The sequence below is a fragment of the Mangifera indica genome, chromosome 4 (genome assembly GCF_011075055.1).
Source record: "Mangifera indica cultivar Alphonso chromosome 4, CATAS_Mindica_2.1, whole genome shotgun sequence".
NCBI lineage: Eukaryota > Viridiplantae > Streptophyta > Magnoliopsida > Sapindales > Anacardiaceae > Mangifera > Mangifera indica.
The window spans coordinates 19,966,604-19,978,787 of NC_058140.1; the positions used below are offsets into that span (position 1 = coordinate 19,966,604).

Genomic DNA, 12,184 nt, shown 5'->3' on the forward strand with positions numbered 1-12,184 from the left:
TGTTTTTTGAAGGACATGCCAAATTTCTAATGGGTCTTGGGTGAATTCAACCCGCATTTTCTCAAGTCGAGTTGCGGGTACCCAACCCAACAACTCTGATTTTCTTAAAAGAGTAATGTTATATGTACTTAATTTTTGTGTAAAATTAATATATATAATAATATGTTATTATGTAATTATGTGATTTTAAAATATATATTATTATATGATAAAAAAATATTTAATTATATAATAACACCTTATCTCTTATCTGTGTATATAAATGATGTATAAAAAATAAATATATATAGTTTTATTGTTCTTGCAAACCATATCAAAACATGAAACTGAGATAACAGTACCGCGCTACTCCAACTAGAAACTGCTGTCGCGAAATTTACAGGACAGCAAAGCATCGCCGCCATCAAGTTCACCGTTCCACGTGGTAGAGCTCTGATCTTCCGGCGGAATATGTGAGTATGTAGATTACCTTTTAGTTTAAAGCGTTTCTGTGAAGTTACGTTTTGGGTTCTATACCTTGAAATTGGTTTATCTCGTGACTGATTTTGACGGTCTTTTGATATATTCAGGCAAATTAACGAAGTGGGTTTTTGTTCTTGTGACTTGTAGAGGGTGATAAGTTGCATATTGAAAGAAAGAAAATAACTTCCTTGGCATTTGTACTGTTCGTCTCTCTTGCGGCGCCGTCTGATCTCCGGTATGAGTCTAATGATTTCATTTCGGTTGACTTTTATTGAATTTGAATTTATCGAATGATTCACGACGGTTGAGAAAGAGATAAATAGTTTTAGGGCAGTTGAAATCGATTAGAGGCCATGAATCCATTAACGCTGGTGAAGCGAATCCAGAACATAAATTCGAAGGAAGCTTCTCTTGGAATTTCGGACGATGCTTCGTGGCACGCCAAGTACAAAGATTCTGCTTATATTTACGTTGGTGGCATACCTTTCGATCTCACGGAAGGTGACCTCCTTGCTGTTTTTGCTCAGTAAGTCCGTATCAGCCATCAATATTTATGCAATTACTTTTTCTGCTGAGTTCTGTGATTTTATTATCTGCCTGCTTTAATTACACCTTCTATTTATTGTGAATGTATATCCACCATCTTGCTGCACTCTTCACACCAGATTTACTTCGTAGTTTTCTGTTAAATTCCAGTGTGACATGGACTCTTTGTTAATTCTTGTATGATATCAAATATGATTTGAATGTTGAGAGGTGAGTGGAGTGGTGATGCCTTTGATTTTCTCCTGTAAGTTTTACAGTTCATTGGGTTTGATTCATAGAGCCATAAGAGTTCCTGAAGATGGTAGAATTTGGCAATATCTCAGTTCCAAACTTGAATTCACTGACTGGGTTCAAGAGATCTTTTGTTTATTCAGAGAAAATATTGAGGATATGGATATTGTTGTATGTATTGTTGAATTTAGTGTTGTTAGTTATCTTTCTTGTTTATCTGTCTTCTTGCGAGGTTAAAACATCCGTGTCTCCCTTTTTCTTGGCAGTTAATTTCTGCTCTAAATGACTGCTTCCAGGTATGGAGAGATTGTTGATGTTAATCTTGTTAGAGACAAGGGTACTGGTAAATCAAAAGGTTTTGCTTTTATTGCATATGAGGATCAAAGAAGCACAGTTCTAGCTGTAGGTTGGTGCTCGCTCTTCCTCTCCCTCTCTACATTAGTTTAATTATTGAAGCAGTTAGAAACTATCAACATGCTTTAGCTTTCTTATGGAATTAAATGAACTTATATTCTCAGGCTTTTCTTTTTAGATAATCTGAATGGAGCACAGGTATTAGGACGAATTATAAGGGTTGATCATGCCAGTAACTACAAAAAGAAAGAAGAAGAGGATGAAGAAACGCGACAGAGGAAGCGGGAGGAACGAGGAGTGTGCCGTGCTTTTCAAAGAGGTGAATGTACCCGTGGAGATGGATGCAAATTTTCCCATGATGAGCAAGTAAGTTTAGTGATGACTTAGGAAGACTTCATTACACATTAGTATTGGATATTTGATGATTTAAGGCAAATCTTATGTATCCACAACTAATGTTTGCTATTGACTCTTCTTTTAAAACCATAACCTTAATTTTTTAAATTCTTGTTAATGAGTGAAATTTTTTCGCCTTATCCATTAAAAGAGAGTCAAGTTATCATGCTTTTACATTTAAGTTGTTTGTGTTTTGGAAAATATTGAGTGAGAATCTGATTTGCTTTACTGAGCTGCACATTGATAACTTTCTATGACTCTGTACTGGAGGTTCTGTATTAATGTTTTCTGCTTTCTTCCAGAGAGCTGCTAACACAGGTGGGGGTCCTCAGGATAAAAGTTCACGATGGGGACATGAGAAATTTGAAGTTGATAAAGAAGGTTTTAGGTGGGGAAAGAAGGATTCAAGTTCCAAAGCAACTGGCAATGGAAAGGCCCCAGAAATTGACCCTAAACAAGGTGATAAGTGGGAGGAGAAGAAATCAAGAAGGCATGAAGATGTTGAAAAGTCAAGAGATGATCATCATAGAAGGGAAGAAAAGAGATTGATAAGGCACAGTGCTGATGAATTTGAGTCCAATTCAAGAGAAGATCGTTATAGTGTGGAAGAAAAGAGGCCAAGAAGGCAGACTGATGCACCGGAGAGTAGGTCCAGAGGAGATCAGTATCGGAGGGAAGAAAGAAGATCAAGAAGGCATGGAGATGATGAATTTGAGCCAAGGTCCACGGAAGATGATAGGAGGGGAGAAAGGAGATCTACAAGGCATGACTGTGACTCTTATACAAGAGCAGACCGAGACAAACACAGGGATTTGTCATCTCACCGTCATAGAGATAGAGATGATTACAAGCCTAAATCAGATCGATGGGAATGAAGGTATTCATTCATTCATGAAGAAACTTATAAACAATGGAAACTTTTGATTCCTTCTGAGAAACAAAACTTGTAAACCTGTTTAACACTTTGATCTTTGGCTGAGAGGAACGAAGGGGCTCTCCTTGCTGATGGCCCTAAGCCAACTCCCCAGTTGTGTGACTGAATGTAGACTTGTTTCAGTTTTTCATTCATGATTGATTATTTACCTGCCTAGTATATGAGATTGAATGTAGTCTTGTTTCGGCTTGTCATTCATGAATCATGGTTTACTGGCCTTGGGGAACCTTTTAAAATTTAAACTACAAATCACGTTTTCTGTGTTGTATATCCTGAACTTACGTAGAATGTTAAAATTATGTTTCTTCTATTTTAGATACTGTTTGATAAAATTTCTTGTTACCAACTTCTGTGTAATTTAGAATCTTGCCTTAGATAAACTATGATTGTCGTGGTGACAATCAGTTAGACAATTTTGTTATCCATTATAGTAATCAAATCTTGCTATCTATCGCAGTGAGAGTAATCATTTTTGTCATCTACTACCATTTGTTTGGACGTTTGGTATGTTATTGATAACCCAGAAAGGTGTCATGTTATTAGCTGGATCTCTATGATACCCTTGTCCCTATCATGGGTTGCTGTTAATATGACATTAAGTGCGGGATGTTAGCTATATGGAGTTGTTTGCCTTTTTCTTTTGCTTTCTCCTGATGAAGGATGTCTATTAACCGGTGTTGAGGTCATATGCAGGTTGTTGCTTTTATGGTTAGTTGTTGGTTACTAAGATTGGATTTGAACCGAGATAGTTTGGTATCAAGAATCAATTTGATTTGGATTTATTTAGATTGAACTCAAATTGAGTTTAATCTGGGAGGGTTAGTTCGTTTTTGAAATTAAGTTGAATTTAAACTTGAGAGAGTTTGGTTTAATCTAGCTCATAAGTTAGAGGATGATTTTATTTGGTTCGAGTTTATATCATGATTTAATTTAAATTATATTAAACAATTATTAAAACGAAATTGTTTTTACTTATTATTACGTTGTTTTATAATAAATCCAAGTTACAGATTCAGTTATGAATTCGAGTTAATCTTTGAAGTTTGAATTTAGAGGTCAAATTGAATTCGAACTATTTTTAATTTTAATTCGATAAACATAAATCATCCTATTTTTTATTCGAATTAAATTCAGATCACAATGTTACTGGGACATTCTCCTCACGTACTTGTTACCCTGCCGCTTAGTGTTACCGCAACACATGTCAAGGAACAGCGACAAAAATGGAAATTCTCTGAAAATGTGGATTAAAATAAAGATAGAATTTTCAATCAATTTTGTAATTGAATTGTCAGATCAGAATTGATAAATGCTTTCCTTGCCTATGAAGAACCAAGAAGAGCACAGTAATAAACCCACGTTGAACTGCCATAGACAACCGTTAGTTTAATTATAAAAAGGAAAAAAAGTTTCGTTAAAACTTAAATTCTACTTCATTTAACTACCCAGATGCGGTATCACGGAGATCTGGCTGTACAGAAATGGAAGTGGCATGGCAGAGAAGGTGGTTTCTTCGAGGTAAATATACAAATTAATCCGATTTGATTATAAAAAATTAGTACCGGGTACCGCCTACAACAGTGGGCAGAGCACGTTAAATGGCATGGCTGGCTGCAAGGTGAGTGCATAATAATAATACTATCCAGTCCATAAAGCAGTGGAGCAACTGTGAAGACGCCGGCTGCCGCACAGAGGCGAGACTCTTGACGTCAGCTTCGTTAACGGCAAGAGTTCTCCAAAATGTTTCGAAAAGTTATCTTCTCTCTCATTTTTTTCGTTCTTCTCATCATGTCGTACTCGATTTTCATCGGAACCGTCGATATTCGATCGTACTTTAATCCATTATTGCAGTCACCCTCCGCCGCGCTCTCCTCCTGTGCGACTATCAATGCTCCCCTTAAAGTTTACATGTACGATCTCCCGAGGAGGTTCCACGTCGGCATGATGAACAACCGGAGTCCTGACAACTTACCGGTGACCAAGGAGAATCTGCCACCTTGGCCGCAGAATTCAGGCTTGAAGCGACAGCATAGTGTGGAGTATTGGCTTATGGCCTCGCTGTTGCACGATGGTGGGGATGGTGAAGAGAGAGAAGCGGTTAGGGTTTTGGATCCGGAAATTGCCGAGGCATTTTTCGTGCCCTTTTTTTCTTCATTGAGTTTTAATTCTCATGGCCATATCATGACAGATCCAGATACCGAGATTGACCACCAGTTGCAGGTACTAATTGAATTAATTTTTAATTTTCTATAAGGGTTTGTAATACTTTTACCTATTGAAAAACAGATTTGGTTGTGTTTGGGAAGTTCATCTATGCAGATATGGGTAGATGTGAGATTGAAAAGTTGAATTTGTTGCAGGGATTTGTTGATTTTGTGGATCTAAAGTTCTGACGGGAAGTTGGGAAATGTAGAATTTTAAGAATTGATCAGATTGAATGAAAAATGTTATTCATGTATGCAGTTTTATCCTGGATTTGCCTTCTCATAAGCCTATCTTTTTAATTTTGTCACCGTCAAATTTCTTGGTCATAATGATTTAAAAAAGAAGATTTCTAGCATACAGGTGTTTTCGGAAATTATAATTATTACATGGTGCATCTCTAGATACAAAGTTGCTTGTAAATATATCACATAGCAATTATAATAAACAGTTCAATAGATATTGTCCGTTTTAGGCTTCAAATCCGCACGATTTTGTTCCTAAAATGCGTCTAGCGGGGTAAGGCTTCAGGCCTGTACCCAGGTCCGAGACCTACATGGCCACTAGATATTATCCTCTTTGGATCTTCAGGATCCTCAAGATTTTCATACGCGTCTGTTGAGTTAAGAGACTCTGGCCCCTGTCTATATACACGCTCAGTAGACTGCAGGGAGCGATATGGGACTTCAGGCACAACACACTCCTCCATCGCGAATCGTGCTGATAACGTGTTATAAATAGCCCAACAGATATTATCCGTTTTAGGTTTCAGACCGACACGGTTTTGTTCCTAAAACACGTCTGTTAAGTTAAGGGTTTCTAACCTTTGCCTATATACACGCTCAGTAGAGTGCACGGGAGCGATGTGGGACTTCAGGTCACAACACACCCCTCCATCACGAATTGTGTTGATAACGTGTTATGAATTTAATACACAAGTATACAAAGATAAATGATTCAAGAAGAATGGGGAAGAAAAGGAGAGGAAGAGAGAGTCAAAGCAAATGTAATTTCCGGAGAAGAGAAGAAAATATATGCATAAATTGAGAGAGAGAGGGGAGGTATTTATATACAAATTTTTCACCAACTCCCCTTGACAAATTCGGTTGGCTCATATAAAAGGCATTTAATGCCTTCCTTCAATTTTCTAATTTCATCATCATGTAGCCACCCTCCGATAAATGTTTTCCCATGACATTATTTTGACTTGATGAGGTGGAAACTCACCTGGATGTATAACACTCCCCCTTGGATTTTCACCACTTACAGATAATTATATTAATCTTGCTAAGGAAAAACCAGTGGGATAAAAACCAAAGTAAAGGAACATAATTATTAAATGTCCTGTAAGTTGGCGTTGGACGTGCTTAAACTGCCTCATTAAAAACCTTTCTAGGAAAACCCAATAGGACAAAACCTAGTGAAGGAAAAAAGAGTACAGTACACATTTTGTCCAATATTGGATAAACTTCAAAATTTTGCCTGATGAATGTTCCCCCTAATAAACGCTCCCCCTCTTTGTAGTAGGATTAACTTGGTTGCATGTTGAGCCGTCGCATACCGATGTTATACACTAACTTTTCAAATGTTGATGTCGGTAGTGTCTTAGTGAGCAAATATGCAAGATTCTCACTAGATCTGATTTGTTTGATATCAATCTTTTTACTCTGTTGGAGCTCATGAGTGTAAAAGAACTTCAGTGAGATATGTTTGGTTCTGTCTCCTTGGATGTACCCACCTCTAATTTGGGCTATACATAGGTAACAGAGTATGTGTTTGATTCCGTTCTAGTGACGACGGGTTGGTGCAGAGCTAAATCAGGCCAATAAATTGACTGTGAAAGATACATCCGGTCTCGTGCATTGGGTCAAATATAATAAGGCTCCAATGACATTAAGATATGGTACTTCAGGACCAAGTATCTTTTCATCTTCTTCTTTAGGACGAAATGGATCTTTTTTTGGATCAAGAGACCGAACAACCATTGAGGTGCTCAAAGGATAAATCTTATCCATATTAAAGCGTTTTAATAATTTTTCAATATACACTGATTGATGGATAAGTATTTCATTTGAATTGTGTTAGATCTGCAGGCCGAGACAATATTTTGTTTTCCTCAAATCCTTCATTTTAATTTTTTTTTCAGATATTCAGCAGTTTTTGAGAACTCTTCAGGAGTCCCAATTAAATTCATATCATCAACATAAACTGCTACAATAGCAAATCTCGATTCTGACCTTTTGATAAAGACACATGGGCATATAAGGTCATTCACATAGCGCTCTTTTTTCAAATATTCACTGAGGCGATTGTACCACATATGTCTGGATTGTTTTAATCCGTACAATGATCGTTGTAATTTAATTGAGTATAAGCCTCTTAAATTGACCTTTTTTGCTTCAGACAATTTATATCCTTCAGGGAGTTTCATATAAATTTCAGCGTCTAAATTTTCATACAAATAAGCAATAACTACATCCATTATACGCATATTCAGTCCTTCAGAGACTGTTAAACTGATTAAATATCTAAGTGTGATTATATCCATCACAGGTGCATATGTTTCATCAAAGTCTATACCGGGTATTTGGGAAAAGCCTTGGGCTACAAGCCTGACTTTATATCTAGCAATTTCATTTTTCTCATTTCTTTTTCTCACAAATATCATTTATATCCAACGGGTTATACGTCTTGAGGTGTTGAAACTACAGACCCAAACACTTGACGTTTTGCTAGAGAAGTTAATTCTGTTTGAATTGCTTCTTCCCATTTAGGCCAATCATGTCTTTGATTGCATTCAGCCATAGTACGTGACTCAAAATCATCATCATTCAGAATTTCAGTAGCTACTGCAAATGAGAATATGTCATCAATTATAAATATTTCACGATTCCACACTTCTCGTGTATGAACATAATTTAAAGATATTTCAATATTCTCATTTTCTTGTTCTTAAGGATTTTGTACCAGTTCAGGGGTTTGTGCCACTTCTGGGGCTTGAGTCTTTTCAGGGACCATAACCTCTTCTGGAGGAATATTTGTTTGATTATTTGTCTTTCTTTTTTGAGAAACAGTGTCCTTCGATCCAATAGGTATACCACGCTTCTGGTGTGAGGTAGATGGATCAGTCACGGCTCAAATGGACTGTTCAGCAGTCACATTGATTCTTGCTGGTGTAGTAGCAGCTGGAACATGTGATCTTGTTACTTTTGTCGTATCAACAAATGCATCAGGCATTTGTTTGGCAATAATTTGTGATCGCACTATCCTTTGCACTTCAGTTTCACTTATAATGACACAATTATATCATGACGCTCCCCCAAGCAGACTTTGGTTGCAACTTCTTCAAATCATTCAGAAATTTTAGCTCTCCATGAAGCCAGCCAAGAATGTATATGGTTACGGTTTGTTATCCATCATATTCAGAATGCATGCAGTCTTCCTTATACAACAAACACTCATTTCATATTATATGAAAACAATGCAGCATGTATAACACAAATTAGAGGTGGGTATATCAAAGGAGACATAACCAAACATATCTCACCAAAGTTCTTTCACACTCATGAGCTCCAGCAGAGTAAAAAGATTTATGTCAAACAAATCAGATCTAGTGAGAATCTTGCAGATTTGTTCACTAAGACACTACCGACATCAACATTTGAGAAGTTAGTGTATAACATCGATATGCGGCGGCTCAACACGCAACCAAGTTAATCCTACTACAAAGAAGGGAGCGTTCATCAGGGAGAGCATTCATCAAGCAAAATTTTGAAGTTTATCCAATATTGGACAAAAGGTGTACTGTACTCTTTTTTCCTTTACTAGGTTTTCTCTCACTGGGTTTTCCTAGTAAGGTTTTTAATGAGGCAGTTTAAGCACGTCCAACGCCAACTTACAGGACATTTAATAATTATGTTCCTTTGCTTTGGTTTTTATCCCACTGAGTTTTTTCGTAGCAAGGTTAATATAATTATCTGTAAGTGGTGGAAATTCAAGGGAGAGTGTTATGCATCCAGGTGGCTTTCCACCTCATCAAGTCAAAATAATGTCATAGGAGTTGGTGGTGAAAAATTGAAGGAAAATTGAAGGAAGGCATTAAATGCCTTTTATATGAGCCAGCCGAATTTGTCAAGGGGAGTTGGTGAAAAATTTGTATATAAATACCTCCCCTCTCTCTCTCAATTTATACATTTATTTTCTTCTCTTCTTCGGAAATTACATTTGCTTTGGCTCTCTTCTCCTCTCCTTTTCTTCTCCATTCTTCTTGAATCATTTATCTTTGTATACTTGTGTATTAAATTCATAACACGTTATCAGCACGATTCGCGATGGGGGGGTGTGTTGTGACCTGAAGTCCCACATCGCTCCCGTGAAGTCTACTGAGCGTGTATATAGGCAGGAGCCAGAAGCCTTTAACTCAACAGACGTGTTTTAGAAACAAAACCGTACGGCCCTGAAGCTCAAAGCGGACAATATCTGTTGGGCTGTTTATAACATTAGGAAATTTTTAAATTTTTTTTGTTTGTTTTTTTTTTCAGTTTTCCTTTTTTTTTTTTTGGGTCCTGCAGTCCTGCTGACTAATATTTCCTTTTTGAGATTCTGCAGTTGATATTTAAGCTGTTTCCAAAATTGGCTCTGTAATCAGATTTTTGTTTTTCCACCCTGAACTTTAAATTACTTTTACATTTGAATATTGATCCCTTCTGATTTCAGATTGAAGTACTGGAATATTTGCGGAAATCAAAATACTGGCAGAGGTCAGGAGGCAGAGACCATGTAATTCCCATGACACATCCGAATGCCTTCAGATTTCTTCGAGAGCTAGTAAATGCATCAATTCTTATTATTGTAGATTTTGGCCGCTACCCCAGGAACATGTCTAAGCTAAGCAAAGATGTGGTATCCCCATATGTACATGTTGTGGAATCCTTTTCAGATGATGACCCTCCCGACACATTTGAGTCTCGCACCACATTGCTCTTCTTCCGTGGGAATACAGTCAGAAAAGATGTATATTAGTTTTACCAACAACTATTCAATTAAGGAACCACTAATTGGAAGTAGAATTGATTGTTTACGGTCTTCTTGTGCTGCAGGAAGGCAAAGTTCGTGCCAAATTAGCAAAGATATTAGCTGGCTGTGATGATGTTTACTACAAGCGTAGCTCAGCCACAACAACGAGCATTAAAGAGGTGTGTTGTGGGTTTTTATAGATCATCAAAATTGACTTCCCAGAGTATGTTTCACATGACCCAGTATTTCTTTGTCATCACCACAGTATTTCACTACCAAAAAGATGTGCTCTTGTTAGGACATTATGCTGGATTCTAATGATTCATGATTGCAAGTTTTACAGACACCATCCCACTACTTCTGTAATCATTCTGAATATCTCCGTGGCGTGCAATTCCTGCAGTACATCCTTCTATTACTAAGCAAATATTTTCATTCTAGGAAACTGTGATCATTGGAGACCGAGGAGCTATATTTTAGCTCATGTTAAAATTAACAGCTTCAATCCTTAAATAAATAGAATGAGTCTTTTTTGTCAGGAGCAAAATGCAAATTCATTCTTTAAAAGAAAAGAAACTGTTGTTTGTCAGTTTCATAAAATGGGGTTTTATCCTCGGCAGACTTTTGTTTATGCAATTACTTTAACAAGAATTTTCCCTTTTCTCATTTTTTTCTGTTCATCTGTGATAACCAGTCCACACAAGGGATGCGTTCTTCAAAGTTCTGTTTGCATCCTGCTGGAGACACTCCATCATCGTGCCGCCTCTTTGATGCTATTGTTAGCCACTGCGTTCCTGTCATTGTGAGTGACCGAATTGAGCTCCCCTTTGAGGATGAAATTGATTACACCCACTTCTCAGTTATCTTCTCCGTTAAAGAGGCTGTGCAACCTGGTTACATGATTAACCAGCTCCGACAATTTCCAAAAGAGAGATGGATTGAAATGTGGGGGCATCTTAAGAACATCTCACATCACTATGAATTCCAGTATCCCCCCAAGAAAGAAGATGCCACCAATATGCTATGGAGACAGGTTAAACACAAACTTCCAGCAGTCTATCTCGCTGTACATAGACAACGAAGGTTGAAAGTACCAGATTGGTGGAGGAGAAGATAAGTTTTTGATCTTCTTATGCAACACTGTACATTCATAAACGTTTTGCATCATTGATGAATGCTGACCTTTTATGGGCAAGAGGCAGAGATAGTCATGAGTTTCTAATCCCCATTGTTGGCCGGCCTTACAGTTGATACAACAGATAGAGCATTTTACTTCTTTGACATGGGGCTGTACACACACACACACACACGAATTCATTGAAGTCTTTTCAAACTAGCTGCAATAATGTCCATAGATTGTTCTATAATATTTTCAGTGATATGGATAGTGCCCATCGATTTATCCATGTTCTTTCTTTTTTATTTTCATTTTTCCTACATACGAATTTTTTGTGCTAACTATTTCGGCTGAATTCCTAATTAGCCACGTTCAATGATGCTATTGATGAACGGAAGCTGCTGTGCTGCCCACCCAACAATTTTGTGGGCTTTGCTAAGGGCCGTGGGTTAGTTGGATCATGCAAGAGTCTATGGGTAAGGCTTGCAGTCCGACAAGTGGAAAACTAAAAAATATGTAATATGGTAGGCTTACAGAGATACAACTTATAGGGTCATAGGTCAGCACGGCCTATGATTTTAGTAGGTCTTGGCCTGATACATCTCGTGAGCTTAGTGGACCACACCATATAAGGCACAGTATGACCCATGAACACCTTTGTGTTGTGTTGTTTGAAATGTTAAGAAATTACTTAACAGAATTGTTACATATACAAACGATTGTAGGTTGAGTAAGTCAAAGTGGAGTCAAGGTTCATGCTTGTTTTCATATATATGTAAATTTTTTAACAAAATTTAAGTTTTAACTTGTGGATTTTGAATTGGTCTCAAACAAATTCTTCTATATTTAAGTTGGTCTTCAGTCAAGGTTTATTTGGAATTGAATCCAGGCCGATGAACTTGTCATCCCTTTGTCAAAACGAGGCA

The 12,184-nt window shown here is 37.3% G+C and overlaps 2 protein-coding genes across 5 annotated transcripts; both read left to right on the plus strand.

Annotated features, from left to right (window-relative positions):
• Positions 1–293: 293 nt before the first annotated feature.
• On the plus strand, positions 294–3,071 carry LOC123214634 (zinc finger CCCH domain-containing protein 25). Of its 4 annotated transcripts, none has more exons than XM_044634539.1 (6): positions 294–452; positions 610–697; positions 786–988; positions 1,536–1,645; positions 1,772–1,959; positions 2,292–3,071. In XM_044634539.1, exons 3-6 carry the CDS (start codon positions 816–818, stop codon positions 2,862–2,864), a joined length of 1,044 nt encoding a protein of 347 aa, XP_044490474.1. In that variant the 5' UTR covers positions 294–452; positions 610–697; positions 786–815; the 3' UTR covers positions 2,865–3,071. The 4 variants fall into 4 exon arrangements, with proteins under 4 accessions (XP_044490474.1, XP_044490475.1, XP_044490476.1 ...); XM_044634540.1 differs by having other exon boundaries at positions 300–456; XM_044634541.1 differs by having other exon boundaries at positions 300–452; positions 570–697.
• Positions 3,072–4,239: 1,168 nt separating this feature from the next.
• LOC123213408 (probable arabinosyltransferase ARAD1) lies at positions 4,240–11,547 on the plus strand. Its single transcript, XM_044632840.1, has 4 exons — positions 4,240–5,143; positions 9,842–10,138; positions 10,225–10,320; positions 10,836–11,547. The coding sequence occupies exons 1-4, from the start codon at positions 4,664–4,666 to the stop codon at positions 11,256–11,258; spliced, it is 1,296 nt and encodes a 431-aa protein (XP_044488775.1). The 5' UTR covers positions 4,240–4,663; the 3' UTR covers positions 11,259–11,547.
• The last annotated feature ends 637 nt before the right edge of the window (positions 11,548–12,184 follow it).

Bases quoted from the DNA above. Each gene is read 5' to 3' on its own strand.
- LOC123214634 (XM_044634539.1), top strand. From the start codon at position 816: ATGAATCCATTAACGCTGGTGAAGCGAATCCAGAACATAAATTCGAAG. The intron at 989-1,535 runs GTAAGTCCGTAT...GACTGCTTCCAG, and splicing joins CTCCTTGCTGTTTTTGCTCA to GTATGGAGAGATTGTTGATG. The intron at 1,960-2,291 runs GTAAGTTTAGTG...GCTTTCTTCCAG, and splicing joins AATTTTCCCATGATGAGCAA to AGAGCTGCTAACACAGGTGG.
- LOC123213408 (XM_044632840.1), top strand. From the start codon at position 4,664: ATGTTTCGAAAAGTTATCTTCTCTCTCATTTTTTTCGTTCTTCTCATC. The intron at 5,144-9,841 runs GTACTAATTGAA...TTCTGATTTCAG, and splicing joins AGATTGACCACCAGTTGCAG to ATTGAAGTACTGGAATATTT. The intron at 10,139-10,224 runs GTATATTAGTTT...CTTGTGCTGCAG, and splicing joins GGAATACAGTCAGAAAAGAT to GAAGGCAAAGTTCGTGCCAA.